We start from the raw sequence: 27,202 nt of genomic DNA on the forward strand, positions 1-27,202 counted from the left end.
AATCAATGGAGTCTTAAGCTTTAGGCTGTTGCTGCTCCTTAACCCTTTGTGTTGCAGAGTAGTGGCCTCAAGGTGATGTTCTAATGAGAGCTCATGTTCTCCTGTGTACTCAGTCTGACAGCAGGCTTTGCTCCATGTCCCCTGCCTGCTGTGCCTTGCCTCAGTTATGTTGTAGGATACCTCTCCACTTGCTTCACACAACAAATTGCTTTTTCTTAGACCCCATTCACCCCTTTGCACCACTCTTTAAAAACTGAGCCTTTACAATCACTTTGATTTTTCATAGTAGTAGTGGATAAGTTTAATTTATATTATTTAGGCACTAAACAAAAAGGATACAAAGGGCTGATAAAAATGAAGATGTTGATTGAGCTGTAGGAAGATGTTCCTTGGGATGTGTGAGCTCATCTGCAGGTCTGTGGGCTGCTGAATGCTATGGAACAACTTAGCTGAAAAAAGCAAAGGAATTTTTTCCCCCATCTCTTCTTCGGCACTATATGTTCAGAATTTAAATACTGGTTTTACTGACTAATCCATCTTAGTGGTTTTTTCTTTCTACACCTTCAACTTATTACCTGGTTTTGAGTTCTGTCAGAGCTATGTTACTCAGTTTGGAGATTGAATGCAGGGACAATTGTAGCACGCTGGTTTTTTTCTGTCACACCTACTAATCATTAATGTGTTAGCTTTAGAAAGAGTTTTTTCATCAGGAAAATGCTGGAACAGACTGATGTGCATATAAGCAAGGAGAGACTGACACTTCACAACTATCTCTCAAAGTGTAGTAGATTGCCTGCTTAAACAGATACTTCTTCAAGGTAGGTGTTTTCAGAAAATAGGAAAGTCCATTTCATGGTGAAGTAATATGGAAGCTAGATGTTAATAGAATGGGGAGAGTCCTTTTTGCTGAGGAAAAATGAGGTGCTTTCTGCTTGCCTGATAAGAAGGTTTAGGAATGTTTACCTTGCTGATAGCTGAATAAGCCCTTTGAATGCTGTGGTGGTGTTTGTTCCCTTGTCCTCCCAATCCAAGTCTCACATCCATCTCCTGCCGGGGGTGGGGTATGGCTGCTCTAGTTTTCATTCTCTTCTCTCCCAGTGACTTCCTGGACTTGTTTCTCTTCCCCTCTCAATGCACAAGCACTGCATTTGAAAGTAAAACAGAACCCTGCTGTGTTCCCTGTATTGTGCTTTTTAAACCAAACTATTTGTTACCATTGTGTCCTCACTCCGAAATCACTAACAACTTCTAACACAAGAAGTTACTCTTTTTCAAGGATCTGGAAGACTTAGCATTATTTACCCTCTTCTTCCTTTTTGAACTTCTGTCTTTCTGCATCCTTGATTTGAGACTTGCTTTCTTTGGATGTGTGAAGTTAATGTGAGCTCAGAGTTGTACTGTGTTCTGGAGATGCTCTAGTAGCCATGTGACTGCTAAAATTGAATCTTCTTAACTGACAGTTACCCAAGTTGAGGGTGGGAAGATGCCATCTGGGTGTGTGGTTGTTCAGGGTAGGGAAGGACACTTTTCCTGAAATTTCTTACTAAGAATGGTTGGTTGAGATTCACAGGAAGAAATTCTGTACCCACAAGCAGGGCAGGGGTGAAAGTCTTACTGCCCAGTGACATATTTCTTCATACTGAGATTCAAGGGGTAAAATACCAGGGAAACACACTCCCACCCCTCTAATCCTGTTACTACAAAAATAGCTGTCAGCTGCTTCCATGAGGCAAAATGTAGTGTGTGTGTACATGTTCAGAACCCCTGTATTTCAACTGTTCTAGGAGATTTCTAGGAGAATTTGGTATATTAACAAGAGAATGTATAGTTCAGGGGTGCCTATGTTGACTGCAAAAACAAAACAAGCAATACTCTCCCACCCCCCTCAAAATTTTAAAGAGAAATTAATTTCTGTAAGCTAATTGTCACAATGCAAGGCTGTTATTGTGCACCTGTAACTGGGATTGTAATGCAAGCCTCTTAAACATTTATTCATACTTGCAAGCTCTAATCTTGGAAAATCAGCCCAGTTCTGTCTTTGTGGGATACTGTTACCTGTCCTGAGGCTCTTATTTGACAGATCTTCAGAGTATAATGATCTAAAATTTATATGGTGCAGTGCTTGATAACTGGATTATGATTCTTTTGATTAAAAACAAGGTGAGAGGCATTCTATCTTCAGGTGAAGTGCTTGAATGCTTTGACTGCTGCTCTGATGTCTGTATTCATGTTGGTTACTTCTTGGTGGACGTACCTTTTACTTGTGTGCATTTCACCTTTGTACTTTTTAAATAAGCCAGAGATGATTTATTTAGGCTTCTTTTATAAAGCTAATACAGGATTATTTTGCTTTCTTTGGTACTGATACTGTGCTCTTCTCCTCCCTTAAGGGAAAAACCAAACTGGAATAACTCCAGGGAATGTTCTTAATGAGTGATAAAACACTGAAACCAAGCTGTGTGTAAGAGTAGAGATGGAGGTTGTGTCTGCAGTAGGCTGATTTGATTTGGTTCCAGAAATGTGCTGGAAATTCAACTTACATAGAATCACACAGTAATTAAGGTTGGAAGGGACTCTGGGGATCACCTAGTCCAAGTCTGTGCTCAAGGCAGTTTTCACCAAATCTGATTTATAGAATAATTGCAGAACAATGAGGTCAGATCATCTAGAGCTCAACAGAGTTCTGGAGATCATCTAGTCTAGCCCTATACTCAGAGCAGGGTCACCTACAGGGCTGCCCAGAATCTTGTCCAGATCAGCTCTGAGCACCTCCAAGGATGATATTCCATGGCCTTCCTGGGCAGTCTGCACCACCTTTTGACCACCACTGTGGTTTTAAAGCAAACCCACCAGGTAGGCAGTGTGTCACTGGAGTTTGCTGCTCTAAGCTGTGTCAGTTGCTGTGACACTGGTCCCAGCTGTGTGCACTCCAGTAGGGCTTCTTTTACTTTGGTGGGAGGCTGTTGTTTGAGCTTTTACATTCCCAGGACTGCTTTCCAAACTGGAGCAGTTGCTGTTGTTGGAGTTGAGAGGAACTGGTGAGGGTACAGGTAACAATGACCACACAACTCTTGCATAAGATATGATGGAGGGGATTTTTTTGAGGATGGAAACTACTAGGAGGGCAGTGTGTGCTTCTTAAGCTGCTTGTATCGTGGTAAAATAATTGCTTTTCAAGTTGCATCCTGAGATTTAAACAATTGAAATATTTCATAAGTTCCTTGAAGATCTTGGTTTTGAAATGATACAAAAAATAAAATCATATTTGAGGTAAATAATGAGAGGATAAATCCTTTCAATTACATGTTAAAATTTATACTCTAAATTAGGAATCTTTAGGTTCTGATAATACTGACCTAGGTCAGTATGGCAGAGAAACTACTCAAAGCAAAAGCAAATTTTAAGTTGTCTGTGCTTCTCTGGGGCAACATCCCTTGCTGAGGGGAGAAACGTGGCTTGCCACTTTGCTTTTTTAGCCTCTCTGTTCTGTGTGATTTTGCTATCTTTTGCTGGTGCACTGGCCTGGAGTAGTGATCTGTGAAACACTACTGCCAGCACTTTGGAGTTTGTGATCCTACGTGGTTTCACTGCCAGCTGGAAGGCAAAATGGAAAGAAGCAAAACAGACAAGGATCCCAAACTCCAGCACAGTTTTCCCACGCCTTAGCCCTTAGGAGCTGGTAAGCTTTGCTTAGCTGCTGGCTGATACTGTTACCAGGGTGTTTGAGTGGCATTCTTCATCTGAAGTAACTTGACCTGAGATCATTTGAGATGTAGCTGCATGTGGGTCTTGCACTCTGCTTTGTTTTGCCTTATTCCTGAGTGTCAGCCTTCTGTCTTTCATGGATAATGTGATTTACTAGGCCTGTGTCATAAACACTTCTATAAATACTCAGATTTAACTGGATCTGTAATCCAGTATTTAATTATTTAACTACAATGCAGCATCCCTCCATATTTGTGCATACAGTTCTTGATTAGGGCTTTTTTTGGGAGAGAGGTCTGGTATTTTTTGCATTGAGGAGCAGTACCACCAAGCAAAAGGTTTTAAGATCCTGTCTGTGATGTGTGAAGCTTGGACTTGAGAGGCCATTCTGGAAAAGTGAGTCATGCTAAACAAGCTGGGAAGTACATGGATGTGGGGAGTTAAACACTGAGCTGCTTTTATAGCTTGGACAGAACAGTGCCCAGAAGTTGGAGCAAAAATGTCTCTTGTAGAAAAATTCATCAAGAAAACTAGTGATTAAGGAATGTTTTTGGATGCGTGCAGTATCTTTATGTTCAAAAGATAGCAACTAACCTTTGGGATTTTAGATCAGCAGGCACTTCTGTTGAGTAAGGTAGTGTCTCGTGGTTTTGGAAGCACAGGGAGAATTGAGTGGGATGGTTCAACAACCTAGTTATTGTTAAAAGTGTGTGTATATATTTAGTCCTAGCTTTTCCTCTCAAGGTTGTTCTGTGTGAGGTAAAGATGACTTGTACTGTTCAAACTGTCCATGTATACTATTATAGAGACTTTGTACTTCCAGAGTGATCTAATCAAAGTAGGTTCATTTTACTGACATGCAGTGTTGAAAATTCTAGTGGTTGGTTGGGTTTTTTTTAAACTTGAATTGTGCATTGTCATCTGAAGAGCAGCTTGAAGTGTGGTTTTCCTCATACAGACTTTTCATGAGGTGGGCTGTTTAATATAGGTGAATGTTTGGGAGGAGTGGAACTTTCCATTAGAGCTTGGAACCCAAGATACCAAATGCAAAAAAATTACAGTGAGCACTGCTGTACTTTCAGTGGTTAGTCCATATGCCTCAGAGAGGAATAAGGTTATTATTCCTGTTTCAAGAAATGGTTGATGTCACTTCTGTGGATGTACACTCAGACAGAAGGTGGGACTAAAGATTGGCTTCTAAGCTTCAGTGATGCTGCAAAGTTTTTTTTATACACATCTCAAGGGAGTCCTTTAGTGTGTGTGTGTTATCTCCTGCATTTCCCACTGCTGTGTACAGGTGATAATCAAATAGACAAACAACGTGCACCTGATGCTCTGGGGCAGTCCCAGAGTCCTTAGTCTGATCTCTTGAATCTTCTCTCAGAAATAGGTTCAGGGGAAGCAGTTCTTCTCCTTGGAATGATGGTCCAGTGAAAAGCTAAAGGTCCAGGCTGTTTGCAGGGTGTAGGGCAGACATAGCAGGCTGTGGGTGGGAGTGCAGCTGTGGCAATGTGCAGCTCTCTGTGGTGACCCTGCCTCAGTACTCTCCTGACTGCCTGCACTTGCTCCAGGAGTTGGCTGCCAGTGTTTGAAATACCTCAATAACTCTGAGGTTCCTGTGAGAGGCTGTGGTGCATTGTGTATGTGTTAGACTATGGAAGACAAAGCTTTCCTTTCAGTTGATAAAATCAGTCAGATAATGGGATTCTGACCTCATTGCTCTAATTTCTGGGGAACAACTGTTAAAAAATGGGCCCCCTGCCCCCAGTCAGCTGGAGGCTTTTCTGATAAGACAATTGGAGGGAATCTGTTGGAATTTAAGGTGGCTGTAGTTTAACTAGACAAGGACAAAGGTGAGAATCTGTAGGAAGTCATCCTGGTCAGTGTTGGAAACAGCACTCTTCTGCAGCTGGGTGCTGAAGGATGCTGTGTGGAGGGAAATGACCTCTTCATTTCTTGTTCGGGGCTGGCTGAGCAAGATTGTGTTTTCTTTTCTTATACTTCCTCAGGAAGCTGAGTGTTTTGGATATTGACTTTGATGATGTTGTTTTTTTTTAAGTGAATGATAAATATCACTCCCTATGTATTACATAACAAACATAAGAAATTCTTATAAGAGTTTCAAATTCTGATCGTTCTGATAAGCACTTTTAATTCTTGTTCCCACAAGTGCAGTCAAAATGTATTGATTCTGCATTTAACCTTTAGAACTTGGAAGTTCAATAACATCCTACTGCTAAACTGGACTTCCCCAAGAATAATGGAAAATTAATTTTAGAAGCCAAATTTAAATGCAGCAAGATGGGTGAGGTGTATGTATGTCTGGTGTGTCATTCTGAAGATTAACTCACTCTAAATATAATATTGCAGATAATACTATATGTAATATTGTATTATATAGTATATATAGAGTAGACATAGTATTTTTCCCCTTTTTTGACGTAGCCCAATACTAGTTCTTTCTTCTCACTTTTTGTGTCTTGACTAAGAACACTGTCACAGTTATTATAGTTTTTCAGGATAAATAGGAATGTTTTTTGACATGAGCATTTTATTGTAAGTATGGTGTACACAACATGAGACTGCAGGCTTGAAGCAAAGCTGGTGTTCTTTCAGTGGTTGGGTTTGTGATCTGACTCTTCACTTCCTGTGGTTTGCTTGCTGTGGTTGAAAGAGCTCCCAGCTGTCAGACACCTTTCCTCTCCCCACTGTGTGCTGTGGAGAATAGGAGCAATAAACCCCCTGAGGTAGCAGAAGCAGTTCCTTCATTTTATTGTCCTTAGGACAGCTGTCAGTGCTGATCTGAAAAACCAAAGACACTAAATGCCAACTTAGTGCTTCCCACAGGAGGTTCCTCTTGTGTAGTCCAGAGGAAAATCTGTTTTAGGTAGTTAGCTAGATGTTATTTTCTCTGAAAATGTCTTAATCTCATTGACCTTCGTGAGGAATGTATGGGAATGGATGGCAGCTGAAGATATTTAACACTTATATTTATTTATCAAAAATTACTGTTAAACTTTACTAAGAAATAACATGGTTAAAAACTCATTTGACCTCATGTGTCAAAATTTGATCACCATTGAGGAAGCAATTACTTAAAATCTATCTTGTTGTTTGGAATAAAATTCACTTCCTGTGAAAAGCAGTTGAGTTAAAAAGGGAACAATAATTCCTCAAGTAAGTCCCCCTAGAGTTGGAAAGAAACATTGGGAAACTTTGTGCTTGGATTTCAAGAATGTGTAGGAGCTCTGGCCTTAGTCTGAGCTGAGGTGTAGAAATCTAAACAGTGTTAATCTGCAAGAAACCTGCCCTTGGGAACTTGCATTATTTTAAGGTAGAATACTAATTTCTGTGGCTATTTTTTTGAAGCTTTCCAAATGTAAACTAGAACTGTCTTCTCAAGGCTGTGGGTGGCTTCAGTGCTGCTGCTGGCAACAGCTTTTTCACCTGCAGTGCAGGTAAACTGAGCAATGCCATTTGCAGCATCACTGCATTGCTCAGTTCAGCAGCTGGTGTTTTTTGGGTTGGTTTTTTCCGTCAAGATGCTTAAAAGAAAAGCATAAGTGTGCATGTGCACACATACCCAGATATGTGTGAAAAGGTAAAAGTTGGATGCGAAAAGGCATGGTGTAAAAAAAAAAAAAAAACCACCACAAAACCCCCCAATATAAACAATCAAACCAGCTCATGAGAAGAAGGAAAGAAATATGCTGAGAAGAAGAAAAAAAACCAGTTGTTGTTTGAAGGACTCTTATAAGCCCACAAAGAGAGCTTTCTGAAAAGATGTTTACTTTGAAATGTTTATTTCTCAGGGCAATTCCAAAGATGAAAGAGTTGAACAAGATTTGATGTTTCCAAGATTTTGGGTAAATGATAAGTTTCATAACTTCCATATTGATGAATTGGAATGTCATGTATGACTCTATCCTTTAAATAGTAATAAAACACCCAGCCCACAAACACATCCATTTCCCATATACAGAGCTAGGAATACTAATTGTCTCTATAACAGTGTTTAGGATGAGCTTTAGGAAACTTTTCACTTTAATAAAGCAAAAGCATCAACTAAATCACAGGAGTCATGATACCATCATTATTTCTGGTTTTTTTATTCTTAATATATGTGCTCAGTTCTGGACTCCTCAGTACAAAAAAAGACCAGGAGCTGCTGGAGAGGGTCTAGTATCAGCCACAAAGTTGATGAAGGTCTGGAGTATCTCTTATGAGGGAAAACCTGGATCTGTTTAGTCTGGAGAAGACTGAGAGGTCATTAATGCATATAAATAATCTTCCAGGCAGGTGCCAGGAGGATGGTGCCAGACTCTTCAGTGGTGCCCAGCGACAGGCTGAGGAGCAATGGCCATAAATTTAATACAGAAAGTTTCACCTCAGCATGAGGAAGAACTTCTTTCCTTAGAGAGTGACAGAGCACTGGGAGAGCTGCCCAGGGAGGGTGTGGGGTCTCCCCCTCTGGAGACATTCCAACCCCGCCCAGACACATACCTGTGTCACTTGCTCCAGGTGACCTGGCCTTGGCAGGGGGTTGGAGTGGATGATCTTCAGAGGTCCCTTCCAGCCTTAAAAATTAAGTGTGATTCTGGGATGTAAGGTCATTGGTAATACAGATGTGGGAGTTTGCAATGTTGTCCACTTGCATTTCAAAGGTATTAAAGGGTCTCTTTTAAATTATTATAACTCTAGACTGGGGTATCATACTATTCTCCTTTATTCCATGTTTCTGAGTGTTAGGCTGTATATACTTCTCAGCTCCTGCTGAGTCACCTTGATTTTCCTTAAATTAGTGGTGGATAGCATGAAAAATAGAGCACTGTGGGTACAGCCTAAGAGCAGCATTGCAGCAGGGACCTCAGCTGAGGAATGGTAGCACAGGCTCATTCTTCTGCCTCAGCTGTCAGTGCTAAGTGGGGTGAGTACCTTCACAGGTCTTCTTCAAACTTCCCTTGGTCTTTTGTGTGAATGCAATTCTTTACAGATCAGAAACTAACTGAAGTAAGCAGTTTGTGTCAAAGCCAACACTCACCTCAGACTGCCTTTGAACTGCTTTCACTGTTCTTGATTGGACTGTTTGGGCATGCAGAAAGAATGAAAATAACATATTACTTGCTTTGCTGTGTAACTAATGGATATTTGATGTTTCCAAGTCTTGTGCATTTGAAATGGATGTATTAGTAAAATCTAGGGGAGGTCATAGCAACAGTGTGAACAAAGAAATGGAGAACAAAATTGAAAGAATGAGCTTCTGCAGAAAGGAGAAGGGCTTTAAAAATGGCAGCCTGAGTCTGACTGAGCAGTGAGTGCCCTGTCCAGGTTTGGAAAGGCTGACAAGTTTGTGAGGTTGGTTTGGGTTTTTTTTACATTTGTCTTGGGGTTTTTTATGAAGTAGTGAATCTTCTCACAGTTCTCAGAAGCATGTGACATAGGGAATTTTTTTTTCTTACTCATGGCTTAGCTGTTATCTTGCCCTGCTCCAAATTTTCTTTTTTTCTTACTCATGGCTTAGCTGTTATCTTGCCCTGCTCCAAATTTTCTTTTTTTCTTACTCATGGCTTAGCTGTTATCTTGCCCTGCTCCAAATTTTCTTTTTTTCTTACTCATGGCTTAGCTGTTATCTTGCCCTGCTCCAAACCTGGCAAATCTGGGTTTGCCAGTTCTCCTAGATCCAGTGGGAGCAGTGCTGAGCTGGTTAAACTGGGTTTTATCAGTTGGTGCCATGTCCAGAGCCATGGGTGGTGTTTGCCCTGTGCACTGAGCTCCAGCAGGGCTGCACAGGGACTCAGAGCCATGGAAATCAGGCACCCTGAGCCAGGGAGCTGGGGCAGTGCTGGCTCAGGGGCTGTGCTGCTGACCCAGGGCTGGACCTGCACAGCGCTGCCAGGCCAAGCACAGTGAATGAGCAGGGTTAGCTTCTCTTGGTCATTGCAGGTAAAAATGAGGCTGCCTGTTCCAATTACACTGTAAATTACACCTTTATTGGATTCCTGTTGTACCTGCTTCTGAACAGGAGCTGCTTACAGCTTTTGCTGTACAAGTTTACTTGCAGAGATAAGTCTTCACTTGTTGATGAGATGTTTAGCCTGAGAAGCTCTTGCCAAAACTAAGACAGAATGAGAACATCAGAAATAAGGAAGAAAATCAGTATTCCTTGACCGTTTAGCAAGCAAAACATTCTGTTTTGTTTCAAAGATGGCTTTGTGTGTGTAAATTGTTGCTGGTTTAGTATATACTTGGTCTGCGTTTTAAAAGTTGAAGAGAAATAATCTAATTTTGGGGTAGAGTTTAATAAATTTATAATGCAAAGGAGCAACATTTGGTACTGAATTGAGGAGAATTACAGCTGTTTGAATTAAATACGTCACAGTTAAGTTGCAACAGCACTTTCAGGAGAAATGAACCCTGAAAGAGAAATGAGCAGTAATGTGGCACATCCTGGCCCTTGAAATTCAAGCACAAAATGCAGAGGAAAAATGCTGGGCTTTTTGGCATTATGAGAAAAACTTGCTTTTTGAACCCAGTTGCAGATCCAAATGTTCTGAAGTTGGATAAAGTTTTCAGAGGTGCTGTTTATGAGAGTAAACACTCCTACTGCTGTTCCTTGTGATACAGGACTGGATTAAAAGTGCAGAGTACTTTTTGTTGTAGTGACTGAGTTACTGTAACTGAAGCAAATGGACAGCAAAGAAGGTTTTCAAAAAACCATCACCTCCATGTTGCAGGGATGTTTGTGTTCTGATTCTGTTCTTGAATTAGTGGATTGCATGCTTATGAGGGGGGTGGGTATGGAGCAAAACGCTGGACACTCCCTCTGGAAAGGTAGAAAATGTAGCAGCAGGATGTTCCCTATGCTTTTCCTGCTGCCTTCCTGCCTGTTTTCAGGCCTTGGGCTCTGCTGGGTTTTCCTCCCTCATGCTATTTTGTCCTTTCCAAATGTTTGCTTGTCGTGGCACACTAAGTAGTGCTCTTTCAAGCAGAAATGCAGGTATGTCAATATTGTCATAATGTTACTGTTTAATCTAGTTACTTTAGAGAGGACCTTGTAATTTCTGCCGTGCTACTGTTCACCAAAATAATGAGCCTACACTAAACTGCAGTCCATTAAATTTGACCTGTGTGCATAATGCAGTAGCACAGGTATTGTAATCTGTAGCTGGGTGTTCATGAATTAGTGGTAATCTGCATAGAGTTAAAACAAGCAAAAGGAGGGTGTAAGTATAAATGTTTGAATATAAATACAGCTGATTGGACTACCTACATCTACTACAATCTTAATGAGCGACCAAGAGAGCCTATATCATAAATATACTTCAAATCCTTCCCTTGGAACTTTATAACTTCAAGCTCTGTAATCTATTTTGCCTATTTTTCCCCCTGCCCCCTTCCACAGGATCACAGGAAGTTCAGCTGTGACATATAAAGGCAGGAAATGTGTAATGAATGAGCCTGGCCAACTACTTCTGTAGCTATTCTATATGAATATTAATGCTACTTTTGAATGTAAGTTTCTGCTTGTGGTATTACACAACTATTGAAAGTGAAGTCTAATCTTTGGTTTTTGGTTTTGTTTTTTTTTTTCTCCTTAGAGCACAACAATGGAAGAAACAGCTATATGGGAACAACACACAGTGACTCTTCACAGGGTGAGTTCATACAATTGGCTGTGTGTGCCTAACGCAGGATACTGGTAGCTTTTGAAAACAATAGGAAAAAGCCAGATGTCAGGAAGTAAAAGGAGAGGAAACTGTCATATTCCCCTGTTTAATTTTAGAAGTGTTGTAAAAGCTGCATGTGATAGCTCTATTTGTTGTTGGGTTTCAGAGATAAGCCTGCCTACAAATAACCATGCTAGAAACAAAGCTTTAGATTACATCTGAACCTAACTGAAGGGAGGCAGAAATCTGTGTTCATTCATGGCAGTGCTGTAACTATGTGTGACAGTTTTCAAACTTTATTTGCAGGGACATAAACCAATGAAATTGCATATAAATACATGTTTTCAAAACTAACTGTATTTGCTTGCCACTTTCTTAAACCACTGGCTGGAAGTAGTGGTTCTGGGTGGTCAGAATGTGTCCCCTGCACAAAGGAATGTGTGCTGGGAACCAGTGAATAGTGAGACTGCTTTTGCATTTAGGCTGACTCCTCTTGTTTGAGTTACTCCTGAATTAAATGGAGTTCTGGTGCAGCTATCATGAAGCTGTACAGGAGAGTCAGTAAGGAATGAATTGCTTAGGAAAGGTCAGAGCAGGGTGGGATGTCACTTCTGGCAGCAACTTGTTATTAAAGCAGCCACAGAATCATGGTCCAAATGCTGTATTCATCCCAAAACCAGGGAGATGAGGAACTCAAGGGAGTGAGTTATATCATTTGCCTTCAGTTCCTCATAGAATAAAGGCATTTTAAAATTGTACCTTTGATGGGATGAATGGACCTTGGACAAAAATATGTACATGTCGGTCAGCTGGGCAGATCAAATGTGAATTCTCTGTCAGACCTGTTAGCTGATGATACATTGAATCAACAACACTAAAGCCTTTAGTAACTGTTTGGGCCAGGTGCCCTTTAGTGAAGGGAACAGTTTCACTCAGTGTGACCAGAAGGCTGACAAAGTATCCCATCTCTGACTGCAGCCACATGTTGAAAGTATAAGTAAAAATGGAAATGTGTAGTGATGCTTATCTAGGCTACTCTTTAAGCTTCCAGCCGTTTTTAGGTCAATAAGTTTTTGAGCAAGAAGTGTTATTTCTATATATAATTAATTGCCCTTTATGTTTTCATCTTGAAGCTGTCCAGTCATCCCTGTAATCTCTATAAACTTCATTTTTTTTCTCATATTACTGATTAAATCAGTAGTGCTTTATAGTCAAAATCAAACAAAAAATGCCATAGTGTAATACAAGGTTGGCTCGTAGGCTTGGTGATAGTTCATTTTCTCTTGAAGGGTGTCTTTTCCTGGTCAATTGGAGCAGTAATTTCAGTGACACCAGAAGTGAGACATTTAGTCTGTGCACAAAGAAACAATGGAATGCTACAATATGGTGTAACCTTGAACAAAATTTTAAATAACTGGTGGGATCCAGAAATCTCCTTATTGGTTGCACTTGCAGCGTAGTCAGAAGTTCATTGATGTGAAAGTATAATTTGATTATAATTTTGATTATGATCTTTTATGTGCCAAAATTTTGCCAACTCTTCTGGTATGATTGTTTTGTTACCTGATTAAGTAGCTCTTAGTTAGGTGTTGAAAGCTGATGATATGTACTGCTAATAACTTCAATAGCATTAATTTAGTCAGTTAAAAACAAACAGTTATTTCCATCTGCCAGATAACAAAACCAAACCCCTTATGCTAATATTAAACAAATATATGCTTAGAATTATCTTTAACACTGGGAAGAGGTTTACTAATGAATACCAACACTACTGTCAAAAGACTCATTAGAAAGTTTTTTGGCAAGTTGAGGCTGGAATTTCTCACCAAGATTTTTTGTTGCTTTTCTTTACCACCCTTCCAGTTTCCTGGAGTGGCTGCTGCTTAACTCTTAAGAGATTGAGCCAGTCTCAGATTCAGTTCAAGTTTATTAGGTAGCTACAGTTTATCTTTTACTGAAGGGTCTACTGGGTTTATATACTTAATTGCAAAGTACTTGAAGGAGGAACCATGTAGTTGGTATATCACATGGTTTTTTCCCTACTTGGAGCTAAGATCTGTGTGTCTTGGGTAGATGTGTGTCCTTCCCCCAAAGCACAGAAACCAGGTATGTCTCTCCTTTTGCCTGTCCCACGCTGTATCACTGTGGGAAAGTAGAACAGTACAGCTCTTCTTTTTTGTGTTTTTTTACTACAACATCTGACAGGTGAAGTTCTGATACAAGGATTTTTTTTAAATCAGTTTTACTTAAGGTACATGTTAGTATCTTGTATAATCTGTAGTGATCAACATCTTGCTATTTCCAGCCATGTCTAGGAGCTAGGCTCAGTTTTCAGAGAGCAGTTCTGATAATCAGTTGTCTCTCAAGATGATGATAGGCAGCAGGATAAAATGGAAAGTAGGTAGGCTGATTTTTACTAGAAGATTTCTTATGTGACCACTTAAATTTTCAGAAGGATTTAGGATTTGATTTTTGAATTGAGAGTGTTTCTGAAGAAGTTGATTTATTTTATTAGAAACTCTTTATCTGACTTGTAGGCCCTTTTAACTTCTGTCTGTGTATGAGACTGCATCAGGGCTTCTGGAAGAGAACATCAAAGTATGAAATGTAGTCATCTCCATACTGGTGATTTGATTTGCAGATCTACTTTTAAAAGTAGTATGGCAAGCAGCAAGATAAGGTTACCAGTGAGTTTCTGCTGCCCTTAGCCTGATGTTTGTATTCCTTACCATAAGTGGAGAATTCTAAAAATAGTTTTGTTTATGGTGAAGGAAAGGTAGAGAATGTTTAAATGGAGTTTGACATAAATGTCTTTGTTTTCTCTTTTCACCCTTTCCTTCCCCACCCAAACACAATGCAAACCAAGTTCATTTAAGATCCTTCTTCATGGCACCAAGTTTAACTTAATTCTTGCATACCTGCCATGATTTCTGGTTCATCTGTGTAGGATGTATTTTGTAAATAAGTCTGTTCATTCTCTAATGAATTAAAATAGGTATAAAAGAAGCAGTGAGGTGTGCCCTTCCCCAGTCCCCCACACTTAGATCAACTTCCTTCTTGGCAACAGTGTGGACTAACAGCTTCTGAACAGTGAATCTCCAAATCTGTATTTTAGTACTGTTCCTATTCACTGCTTACAGGCAAGACTGAAACATCTTTTTATGACCTCTATTTTGGGAGGAAATAGCAAACAGGTTGGTTTTGGGCAGTAATTAATGTCCAAAAAGCTGAACATCATGTGTCTTGCAGCCAGATGCAGACTGCCATGTTGCCTCTGCTGTCACAGTAAGGTTATGAAACTCCTTGCTAAAGATGGGTCATGTTTGTTAAAAAGTCAGAAAAAGAGAAGGTGAAGTCTGCCAGCACAAAATATGTGCTGTGTAAAATAGAGGGATGAGATGGACCCAAACCTGATCTCTTTTGTAGAGTGACTGCATTTTGTGTAGTTGAAAATTTCAGAATAAATTCTTGAGTGAAATACAGCATTTAAATGGTAATATTCTCAAAATGTTTTCTGGGCAATGGTAAAAGAGCTAGATGGTTTGCAGATCAGTTATATTTAGAAAGCTTATTTCCCACCCTTGCTGCTTCCAGGCAGAAATGTAAGCATCATTGTTGTATCTTGAAATATCTAACAGGAATAACTTTTCAGAGGCATTGACCTTGCTGTAGTGGCAGGTCACCCTAGAGGGAAAAGATTGAAGCAAATTACTTTTGTTAAGATGCAGATGATTTGCAAGTGCTGACAAGGTTTTGATGTATTTAATGGTACAAGTGATCTTGGTATTCTTCCTCAGAACTGAGCCTGCAGTCATACTACTGAGTGCTGCAGTCCTGGCAGCTCCTGAGCTGGTGAGGTCGAGCTGGGTAAATTCCATAATGGGGAAACTCAAAGAAAGTGTTGCAGGAAGTGATACAGGCTTTGAGTCAGAGTTGCAGCTCGGTGCAATGGTTTGTTGTGCTTACTGAAGATTGAGGTCTTGCTGATGACCACCTAAGGTCTAGGCCATAAAAATGCAAATGAGAACTCTAATCTCTGGAAGAGACTGGGTAGTTATTCCAAAAGTCTCTGCATTCTAAAAGTGTTTATTTTTAATCTATCTCCTGTTACTGGATTGCATCACATTGATTGGTTCATTGATCCTGCCTTCTTTCAAAAACTTGTATTGATCTCATGGGATGTTTTTGTGTTTGGCATGGGAATGCAAATTGTGACCATTAGATACTGGAAAGTAAAAATATTTCTCTTATTACATTATAGGCCCCTGGATTTGGATTTGGTATTGCAATATCTGGAGGAAGAGATAATCCTCACTTTCAGAGTGGTGAGACATCAATAGTTATTTCTGATGTGCTGAAAGGAGGCCCAGCAGAAGGACTGCTACAGTAAGTGCCAAAATCTACCTGGTGCTGATTCAGGGGCATTCATCTCTGTCAGTATTAGCTTAACCTCCCAATTGTTATGGTCTCAAGTTGTCTGTCTGTAACTGTTGGTGTAGTAGCTTTGTAATACAGACAGTTTGCTTGGGGGCACTTATTCACCAGTACTTTCTTTTTGGCATAAAGTATTTATACTGTGCCTTGTGATGTTTTTCATGTAGAGAAAATGACCGTGTTGCAATGGTTAATGGAGTTTCAATGGATAATGTCGAGCACGCATTTGCTGTTCAGCAGCTGAGGAAAAGTGGGAAGAATGCCAAAATTGTAAGTGAATGTCTTGAAGATTTAAAGTTCTACAGTCATAGAGCAAAAGTGAAATGGTGTAATGTCTGCCATAAAATACAGGCATGATGCAGGGTACGTGAATAACACCTGTGGGGTGTGTCTGGTTAAGTGATGATCATGGTATGTTTATCAAGTGGGTCACTCAAAATGTTTTTCAAATGTGAATAATGACGGTTGCATAGTATGGCACAGGATAATTCAGACTCCTTTTCTTCGTGGTAAAGTTCTCAGATTGCCAAATTGGGGCAAGTCGGCTTTGTTTAATATTTGTTTACTTTGTTGGATACACTTTTACTGAGTTTTTCAAAGGCTGGTGTATGCTAAAGGACAAGCTGTTCAGGCACTAACAGTTCTTTTTGTGCTCAGTAAACAGTTTGCCAAAATAAAGTATAATTACTTTAATTCCTATAATTTTGTTGGCTTATTCTAAGTGGTTGGTTTTTGAACTTTTGCAAAACAGAAAAGGGTCATCACCAAAGGGTAGGAATCCGGTTCTCTGTAGAAGTTTGGGGGTTATGTTACAAAAGAATAGAACAAAAAATGCACAATGTGTAGAAGTTTCTAAATTAATGAAAACAGACTTCTAGTGCTTGTAGAAGAGCTTTTCTGCTGACACATTTTCAGTGCATTTTTGTGCTTTAATGCAGTTGCAAAGAAAGTGTGATGTTTTGCATTTGTAGATTTGGCAGCAGTTCTTTAAAGCTTACAGAAAGCAATGTGTGGCAAGCTGTGCAGGGCTTTCAGTATCTTAAATATTTAGTGTGTAGATTTAGGTTAAAAAAAAGTAATTAGTGAAAACTTTATGGTAGAACTTGGTTTTGTTCTGTAATACACAGCAAGCAAATCTCTGAACAAGGCTGGCTCATATTCTGGAACCAGCTGTCTATCTTGTACAAACCAACTTTGAACTTCCAGAGTGACTGCTCCCCTTCCTCCATGTCTTGCATAAACATTTTTTTGGAAGACTGAGAGACTTCAAAGTTGAGGAGAATCACTGTCAATAGCATACTGAGAATGCACTAGATTACATGTTAGCAAAAAAGGGTTTTGGCAGTGCCAGTAACTGATTTTGTGGTTTTAAGCAAAGAGAGGGCATTCAAATATGCAGCTCTGAAGACAGAATATGGTGTTGTGCTACGAAGGCTGTTGATTGTTACCCTTTTGCCACTTGTGCAAAACATTAAAAAGGATTAAAAGAACTGTAAAAACAGGTTTTTAATAATCTGTATTGATAATAATAATAATCCTGTATTAACTGGATATAATTTTATAATGAGGATGCAACAATTCAGAGCGTTCACCAATACATCTGCATGTTTTGAATGCTGGGATTAGCTTGGCTTCTGACATTTAGTACCACCATTAGCATTGCACAGGCAGAGGCTGATTCCTGCTGTTGGGTTGCAGACTATCCGAAGGATGAAGAAAATCCAGATCCCAGTGACTCGAGCAGAGCCTGACCCGGTGTCTGAGAACGAGGATGACAGCTACGACGAGGAAATCCGGGACCCACGGAGCAGCCGCGGCGGCCCCAGCGCCAGCAGGAGGCACGAGAAGAGCTGGGTCAGAGACCGCAGCGCCAGCAGGGAGAGGAGCTTGTCTCCCAGGTCAGACAGGAGGTCTGTCAGCTCCAGCCAGCCTGCAAAGCCCACCAAAGTCACGCTGGTGAAATCCAGGAAAAATGAAGGTAACTTGTGTGTGCATCTCTTGCTAAAACTTTTGCTGGTCTTTAAAGGCCACCTGCTTTGCTCAGTGTTGTGTTAAAGGCTGTGTGGGATGAATGAACGGCGCTGCGACCAGTTTGCCCATTTTACCAGTAGCTGGCTGAAAACTCAAAAAGTGCTATTGTATTTCTGGTTCTATTTTTCATATTCCAAAATCTGTGTGCTTAGTTAAGGGTAAAGTACTATATAGTGTAAATAAATTCCAGCTGCAGCCAACATCTGGTAGTCAGCAGCTACATACCTACAATTTAGCTGTAGTGGGTGTCATGTTTGGCAGAGGAAAAATTGTAGGTAGCACCTAAATTAAGCTGTTGAGCAACAGCTCTGATTATAGGCAGTGTTAGAAAAAGAGACTGATACAATGGTAAAGATATAACATATCCTGCTGCAGCCCATTGTGTGCCAAGTTCACTCTCCTCTTTGTGTTGCTTGTGTAAATGCTGTATAGAGCAGTGTTGTACATCTCCAGATACCTCCCTCTTTTCTACTGTAACCTCATCAGTTTTCCTTTTTCTTTTATCATGAAGAGTATGGTCTGCGGTTGGCAAGTCACATATTTGTGAAAGAAATATCACAGGATAGCCTGGCAGCAAGAGATGGCAATATCCAGGAAGGAGATGTTGTACTGAAGGTACAGTGTATGGTGGTGATGATTGTTCAAAGGCAAAACTCTCTGCTAGAACTCTGCCTAGAACTGGCTATGTCAGTAACATGATTATAGTTAGCAGAAGGTGTGTCACTTTTCATTAAATTGTTTCAAAGATCAGATTTAATATGAATCAACTTCTCTAAGGAAATGAAAATTACCAAGCCTTTTTTGGTATTATTCCCTTAGTGTTATTCAGACAAATAATGCCTACTGTAAATACATAATAAAGACTATTGGAAAAAGTATGAAGCTTTGCTTAGTTATAAGTAAAATGTTGTGGAACTGTTGCTATTGTGCAACACTAAAACTTGCCTTCAGGTTTTTTTTTGTTTGTTTGGTTGGGTTTTTAAAAAATAAATATATCCAGGGGTTAATTTTTTGTTCCCCATCCCTGGCAGTGTCCAAGGCAAGTGGATGGGGCTTTCAGCATCCTGGTCTAGTGGGAGGTGTCCCTGCCCATGCCAAGGTGGTTGGAACTGGATGGTCTTTGAGGTCTCTTCCAAATGAGGCCATTCTATGATTTTAATTCATATTAACTATTTTTATTTCAAGATAGTGCTGTGGATGTGTTGGTGCAGAAAAATGGACCATTCTTTGCTCTGTTGAGTATAGCAGTGCTGATTCAAAAAACATAACTAATATTTTACAAGGTTTGTATTAGTGTTAGAAGCTTTAACTTTGAAAGTTGAAAATAATTTTTTATATTATACAATATTTTGGATGAGCCCAATGGTCTTCCATTGTATTATGGTAATTTGATAAATATTTTAACTACTCAGAAATGTCATCAGATAGAACACCACTCTTTATGCTGGAGATTCACTGGGGTTTTTTTAGGAAGTTTATATCTGTTCTTTTTTCCTGCTCTCTTCCAGATAAACGGCACAGTGACGGAAAATATGTCCTTAGCAGATGCCAAAACATTAATAGAAAGGTCAAAAGGCAAATTGAAGATGGTTGTTCAGAGAGATGAACGAGCCACACTGTTGAATGTCCCTGATCTTTCTGACAGTATTCATTCTGCTAATGCTTCAGAGAGAGATGGTGAGTATAAAAACTTGAATTCTAAAGAGGAAAGAACTCCCTATATTGTCAAGCTCTGAAACACCTAAGTGGGATGAGAGGGTGGGGAGGAGAAGAGTTAGGAGTAAGATTGTAATATGGGTAAATTTTTGTTTGAATGTGATTGAAATCCTCTCCTTCAAAAACCGTGGAGGAAAAGATACAGTCCCTGTTCTTGTGGCTGTTCTTTCAGGAATATTAAGTTTGGTTTTTGTGTAATAATAAGCATAGATTTAACATCTTCATAAAAATACTCTGCAAAAGCTTATTCCCATTTAAGCAGGTCATGCCACCATTTAAATTACAATCATTTCATGAAAAAACAACTTTTATTTAACAGACATCTCAGAAATTCAGTCGCTGGCATCAGATCATTCCAACCGATCACATGACAGGCCCCGCCGCAGTCGTTCACGATCTCCTGACCAGAGGTCAGAGCCTTCAGACCATTCCAGACATTCTCCACAGCAGCCCAGCAACGGCAGGTGATGGCAGCATTGTATTATTTTTAAATCAACTATTTAATGTAACATATAAGTTGTAGGAGTGCTTGGATTTATAAGGTGTAACAAATGTGAAGCAGAACTATGGAGGCAGTAACATGACATTCTCTGTCTCAAGAGATGCAGATAATAATGATCTGAATATTTTAGACTTGAGGAGAAACTGAACCTTTCTTTAGTGTTGCATCTTCTTTAAACATAACCATAGAGCATGGTTGTTTGAATGACAATGTAAGTTTGATAGCAATATATGTTATTGAATGTGGAGTTGTGTGTTGGTTTTAGAAAGCAGTTAGCTGCAAGTAGATTTGAGATGACCTGTAGCACAGTTCCTGTTGCATGTCCAGCCTGGGGAAACTTGCTGAAATCTTGCTTTGTTTAGGCATGGGGTTATCTTACGTTTCTGAATAAATTTAGTTCCTGCAAAACAAGGTGTATTTCACAGCAGGTTTAGCTTTTACACTCTATTTTTTAATATTAGAACTTGGTAATGGAACATTGATTATAATTGCTCACTACATAAGTCTAATTTTATATGAATTCAGAGAGAAGTAATGTGCTGTATGGTTTGGAGTTTTTCCTCCTGAAATATGAAACTTTAGTCTTGAATAACACATCTGCCCAGTTTTGCATTTCCACAGTTTGGAAATAGACATTCTCATTTACTGAAATAGCGTTTCAGTGTTGGATTTCAAATTCTATTAAATATTTGAATGAGAAATTTCTCTTTGGACTGCTCATAATAAGATGGAGCAGAAATTAGAATTGATCTGTGCAAATTTCAAATTCAGAGCCTCTATCTGAATATTTTTAGATGCTGTTCAAAAACTCTGAATAAAACAAATTGCAGCTGGCCATTTCATTAAAGATATGCCTGATTGCCTATTAATAAAATTGGTTTGCTCAAGGGGATAATAACAAACCTTCAAGGCTTTTAGAGTCTTTTAAAGATCAATACAACTGCAAGAGAGATTGTACCTGCATGTACACCTGCTTGGGGTTATGGGTTACAGACATTTTGCTTCTCTTATGTGTGCATTGTTCAGAGGGACCACAAGGCATGAAAGCTTGTTTTCAAGTGGGAACCAAATACACTTAAAAGCAGGGTCCCAGAGACAGGGCTTTGATTGTGAAGGTTGTGAGATCTCTGTTGTATTTCAAAACTGTATGTCTTGACATGCATTTCTAGTGCAGCCTGATAGGGCTTGTGGAGGAAGGAACAAAATCAAAAACCTGTTAGAACTATGACTGCCTTAGCTTAGTGTTAGTGCTTTCCTGTCCTATTGCAGTGGCTTAGGTAGATGGTCACTTCCTCCCTGTAGACCAAACTGTTGGAAGAATCAAACTTTCCCCAAGAGGGAGCTTTGAAGTTATCTCAGCTCTGAATGCATCCGTTACATCTTCTGTATGAGCAAGAGCTGCTTTGGCATGGCTTGACTTCCTTTGCAACATGTCCCTTTCAAGATCAGAAAATCTGGGCCCTGAGCCATGTAAAGAAAAACATGTTGAGAGCAAGTTCTCTACTGTGAGATCAAATTAGCTATTAACTAGTTGTTCTTTTTTGAATTTGGTGGAAAATCTGGAGGAAGAAAAAGGCTTGAGAAAGGGCTGAGGAAGAAATATGCAAAAAGTCTTCCAACTAGGCTTAAGGAGGATGTTAAAAATGTATTGAAGATAATGAGTCTTTATTTAGACACTAGTCTGCCAAGTGTTTGTATGTGAATGAGGAGGGAAGTTCCAGGGGAATCCTCTCAGTCTTTAGTCCTTGAGTACGGACTGACACTTCTTCGTTTGCCCCAGAGTACAGAAATCTGCTAACAGATCTGCCCCAGTATTGCTTTGGGGTCTGGCAGGGTCTTCGGTGTTGTCCACCTTTCAGTATTCCTCTCTGGTGTGTTCATCAGGCTGCCTGCAATGTTCCTGGAATATAGGGCTCCCAGAACAATTGCTGTTTGATCATCCTGTAAGGCATTAAATAGTGCTTCAGTTTTCTTTAGTCTAAAGAAAGTTCACAGATGTCTCTTGAGCAGTCTTTGGAAAACTCAAATTCTAAAACATTTTTCTTTACTTACTAACAGAAAGGGTTAATTTTGCTTTGTATAATCTATGAAGAGTTGTATTTAAAAACTTAGAATGAGCAAAAGAGGTCCCTGCAGCTAAGCTGGAGACACCCTCAGGACAGGTATCACATGTCCTTTCTTAGCTCTCTGGTCTTAGTGCTGGCATTAAGCAGCTCTTGAGCTGGGTAAGCTTTTGGTGTGACCCATCCTAAAGACTGGCATTTGAAGCCAGGGGCTGCCAAACTTGCCAGATGATCTCTCTGGGCTGCCCTTTACTAATTGAAAGAATTCCTACTTGGGAGCTCTGTCTCCTCTGCTGACTTCCTCACCTAGATATTGGAATAGCAAAACCATCCTTTGATACATTTAACACTTGAGCCTCAGCAAGAAGGATTTGGTAGCTTGAAGAAATCACTGTAGAGATCATCATTATTTGTGGAAGGATGAGGCTGACTTCTGTAATACCACTGTCAATTTATATGTAGGACGAGAGACTGGTTGTTCTGTCCATTTTCAAAACAAGCTGAAAAACTAGAATTTAAGATAAAAATCAGCCCTATTTTAATGTCTTTAGAAAGATGCTACTTTGCTCTTACTCTTCTTATGCTAAATAGTGTGAGATGTGCTAAAAACACATTTGGGAAGAGCCTGCAAGTTCCTGTTTTCCATAATTTTCTGTACAGACAATCATTGTGTGTTGCAGATCATCTTTGTTCTGCAGTAATAGCACTAGCATGTAGCTGATTGTATTTTGTAATTTTAAAATGTTTCTGGTAAGCACACTTTGAAAAAATGTCAGGGAAAGGAAGTGAGGTAAAGGGGGCCCTGACACAGCCCAGATGTTAAACAATAGTGTCACAGTGCACACAGGGAACAACACTTTTGTCTCTTGAGAAGTGCAGCTGTCAGTTTTTAACAACTTTCCCTCACCTGGACCTAGTGGTGGCATTGAGTTGTTTCCTGTATCAGCTTGTAATGTGAAATATTCAGGGCTTACTGGAAAGTTTAAGCAAAATCAAGGTAAAATATCTACTCCCCTGCTTTTCTGATGTTTCCTTTTTGTTCTATCAGCTTTTTCCCATTTAAAATTTTATGTCTTAAGTAGACTAGACCTGACCACTTGCAGGATTTTGAGTTGGCAGGGTGTATTTGCCTGCACACATAGCAGCAGCCCAGGAGCCTGTGGCTTCAGATACTCACCTGACTATTTGGTGCTGTGCCCTCAGTGTCTGTATTTTAGTTACTGTTCTTGAGAGCTTCCACATTTGTACTCTCTTGATGTGTACAGGAATCAAAGCAGCATAAGATTACACTGGCTTTGGACTGTGTAGGGGAAACATAAAATGAATTTTGTCTTTGTGTAGTTACTGTAGTATTATTTGCCTCTTTTTAAAGCAAAACAGATATTCTTACTTTGGAGTAATGCTCCTTTCAAGTATTAGGAGATGCTTGGAAACAGAGACGGCTCATGGGGAAATTTACTGTGGCGTCTAATTAACTAGTGCTCATTATCCAGAAATCTTGGGGGAGTGGAATTAGTTGCAGCTTACAACATTTTGTGATTTTGTTTTGTAAAACAAACTTTTTTTGTTTTTAGGACACTTAGCATGCATTTAAATAGCTAAATATATGTATTTCTTTATAATAAGCCAGGAACTATTTTTAAGGGAACAACCAGTCCAGTCAAGTTTTAGTTTGGTGCTGTCTATCCTATGCACCTAAACTGAAAATCCAGAAGAGGAATAAGAAAATCTCTATCAGTGACGTTTGGGAATGAAATAGAAGGATAAATGCTTACTTTTCATTTTGTTAGACATACTGGTTTTAGCATCCTTTTAATCAGCTGTGGGAGCCTCCAAAAGGGACTCTATCTGGATAAAAAGAGCCATGAATAGGGATTTTAAATAAGCTACTGTGCTTGCTTTTATCAATGACTTACAGCAGAATGGTTGTTTATAGTGGAAGAGTGCTGCCCTTCACAGTTTGTTGTGGAGATTGGAGTACTTTCCTCTATTCTGTTTAGCTGCCTTCGGGCACATGGTTTAAAACTGGCAGAGGATGCACTGAGAAGTTGTAGTATGTCTTGGCTGAATAGCTAAGCATTTTTTCTCATATTTTAGACTTCTTTTTGCTTCAGGAAAGCTCATTCTACTTGTTTCAATTTTTGTAATTTTTCTTCTTTACTGCATGTCTTGGATGAGCAGACTTGCTGGAATCTGTTTTCTGAAGTCATATTTCTGACTCTTGAGGCATTATTTCTGATGAGGATCTTAACAGTCTAACTCTGTATGGGGATTTGATCCATTTGTGCTTTATGGGCAGTGATGCTCATTATTGCCCAGTAGCACCATCTAGCTGTTAGCAGTGCAGAACTTCTTTCTTTTTTCCCTCCAGTACAGACCTCTCCTTTATGAGAGCAGATGGGTTTGCACCTACTGACCAAGCCATTGTTATTCTTGAGAGAATACCTTTTCCCTCCTTCTTGGCAAGTCAGTCTGGTATTATATGAAAGGCTGCTATTTGTGTCTGTCTTATTTCAAATATTCTTTAAATCCTTGCTTATTTGCCAACTCCCAGGAAGGAAACTTTATTTTTTTAGCTCATTATTAATATTCATCTGTTCCAACCCTATTAAATTATTTAGTGTTCATCAGATAGCAGTGTAGTGGTTAACATTTCAACATGCAGCACATGTTCATTTCTGCTGTAGTACAGCTGGTAGCTGTAGCTCAATACAACAGTACAAGAATACCTGATCTTTTGAACTCAAGGAATAGAAATTACATCCTGTAGAATTTTCCTTGCTTTCATCATTTAAAAACAAGATAACTTGTCCTAAATTCCTTCAGTTTGTGCACCAAGTGTGTGTAAGAAATGCATAAGGAGCAACAAATTGTCTTTTGACTAAAATGTGTGGATGAGAAGCATTCCCCTCTTTTCATAGCTGTGAATTGAAGGCCTCATCCTCTGAGGAGATGAGAAATGAGGAACATATTTACTTGGACCTTGGCAGGACTTAGCAAGGATGAAAGGTGCCACACCAGCAGCACTTGTGTTTCAGGGCAGCTGACACAGAGGGGAGCAGATAAAGCCTAAGCATTAAGTCTAAAAATCCATGATTTCTATAGGAAGGGGTGAGGAAAAGACTATTGTAGTGGATTTTCTTCCTTTCTTCCCTTTGCTTCTCTGTCACTCTACAGCACGTGTGTGTGACCTGTGTGCTTGGAGCTTTAGAGTCTTTGTCCCATGTGCTGCTGCTTTCTTCACTCCTATAGCTAGGGAAGTCCTTTGTTAATGTGCTATTAGGGACTGAATACTAGGATTCAGAAATGGTAGAGACTATTAATAATGTGATAGTCTAAGAACAAAATCTTCCTAAATAGTAATGGTGATCCCTTACCCTCAACATGATGAATGAAAGTATTTATTCTTTAGTCTTAGTAGACTGAGATCATAGAAGCAGTTCTGTATGCAGAGTGGAATCTTTTTTTCTAATATAGTCATCGAAGCAGAGAAGATGAGAGAATAACTAAACCAGGAGCTGTCTCTACACCTGTAAAGAATGCAGATGATATTTCTAAAGCTGTGGAAGAGGTGACAGTTGAAAGAACTGAAAAACAAACTCCGCCACTCCCAGGTAAAAATATTAAGATACATTAATTATGTGTATTGTTAAGAGTGGATGACCAGTGAAGACTTAATGCTCTTGCATGTTTGTGGAATGACTTTCTTAAAACAGACCAAGTCCTAATTATTTTTATTTCTGGACACAAACAGACTTTGTAACCATAATCTCATTTATATCTTAAGAGTTTGATCCTGAAAACCTAAGTTGTGGGTTCTGCCATTATATAGGGGTCAGATTTCAGTGTTTAGGGTTGTAGTTATAAGTGATGGTTGTAAGGAGTTTTGTACTGATTTCTCAGACAAGGTTAAAATCTGACATTTCTGAGTGTTCAGCAGTAAACCTGTTCTTATGGGTTAGTGTGGCAGACTACATTTATAACAACAATGTATTTAAGCCAGTTTAGAGCTCCTGTTCCCAGGATACAACTCAGAACACTCCAAAATGCTTTGTTCACGTAGCACTTAACTACAGTCAAGGACAAAGAAGGCAGGTTAACAAATGCAGTACAGCTAATCAAACCAGAACAAAATCTCTTTCCTTTTTCCCAAAAGGAAAGGATAAACTAAATGGCAGTAGATAAAAGCCAGATGGTGTAAAAAAGGAAAAAAACAAAACAAACAAAACAAAAGATGCTACAGGACACTGTTCCGGGCAGGCTGGCACTTAGAAGATTTTTGTTTACAGAATGAGGCACTTCAGTGAAATTACAAGTGGAGAAAGGAGCTGTGCAGATGGTTTAGAGGGAGCTGTTACTGAAAGGCTGGGTGCAATAAGAGAAAACACATTCAAGCTTGAAAATATTTGAGGACCTCAGGGATGAGCAGTGACACTTCTGCATGTAGTAGTCAGTAGATTAGTGAAGAGCTGGAAGGGTTCTGATGTTGATAGACTCTGAAAGATCTTGAAGATAAAAATAGTAAGTTTTCTGATACAGCAGCCATTATTAAAAAGATGGCCATAAGAGGTGACCTTTTACAGCAGTGTTATGAAGAGAGGCAAATGAAATAATTTATATTTGTCAAGGTGGAAAAGAATGTGGTAGATGTGGTAGTGAGATTGGAAAGATGAATTCTTCATTTCTGTTAGATACTGAAGATTAATAATTGGCATAATACCAATCCAGCCAGATAGGCAACCCTTAAGATGGTTCTTAATCCAAAATAATGTACTGACAATTGGTCGGAAGGGCTAGCAAACTAGTGATAAATAGTGTGGGGGTTTTGTTTGTTGGTGGGGATGGAGAAATGTTCTGTTCTTATATGAATGGAAAAAGGCACATGGAAATACTGAGTTTGGGTGGGAGAAGTTGTATGCCAGTACATAAAGTTAATATTTATATTAATATCTGCAGATAAAATTCACTTGCCCAAGAGAAGCTGAGATTAAAAAGTGTATCAAAGGGCATAATCCTTTAACAGTCTCACAAAAGCTCTAGGGAAATGAGGATCCTTCCAAGACTATAATGAAAATGTTATAGAA

At 39.4% G+C, this 27,202-nt stretch overlaps 1 protein-coding gene across 5 annotated transcripts in view; it reads left to right on the forward strand.

Moving 5' to 3' along the window:
• TJP1 (tight junction protein 1) overlaps positions 1 to 27,202 on the forward strand; it is a 68,566-nt gene that overhangs the window by 16,160 nt on the left and 25,204 nt on the right. For all 5 annotated transcript variants that reach the window (XM_050978347.1, XM_050978348.1, XM_050978349.1 and 2 more), the window contains exons 2-9: positions 11,304 to 11,360; positions 15,634 to 15,758; positions 15,974 to 16,076; positions 17,505 to 17,784; positions 18,349 to 18,452; positions 19,346 to 19,514; positions 19,873 to 20,017; positions 25,596 to 25,732. In XM_050978347.1, the coding sequence (XP_050834304.1) occupies positions 11,304 to 11,360; positions 15,634 to 15,758; positions 15,974 to 16,076; positions 17,505 to 17,784; positions 18,349 to 18,452; positions 19,346 to 19,514; positions 19,873 to 20,017; positions 25,596 to 25,732 (1,120 nt within the window). The remainder of the gene's footprint in view (positions 1 to 11,303; positions 11,361 to 15,633; positions 15,759 to 15,973; positions 16,077 to 17,504; positions 17,785 to 18,348; positions 18,453 to 19,345; positions 19,515 to 19,872; positions 20,018 to 25,595; positions 25,733 to 27,202) is intronic.

Source organism: Serinus canaria, chromosome 10 (assembly GCF_022539315.1).
Source record: "Serinus canaria isolate serCan28SL12 chromosome 10, serCan2020, whole genome shotgun sequence".
Taxonomy (NCBI): domain Eukaryota; kingdom Metazoa; phylum Chordata; class Aves; order Passeriformes; family Fringillidae; genus Serinus; species Serinus canaria.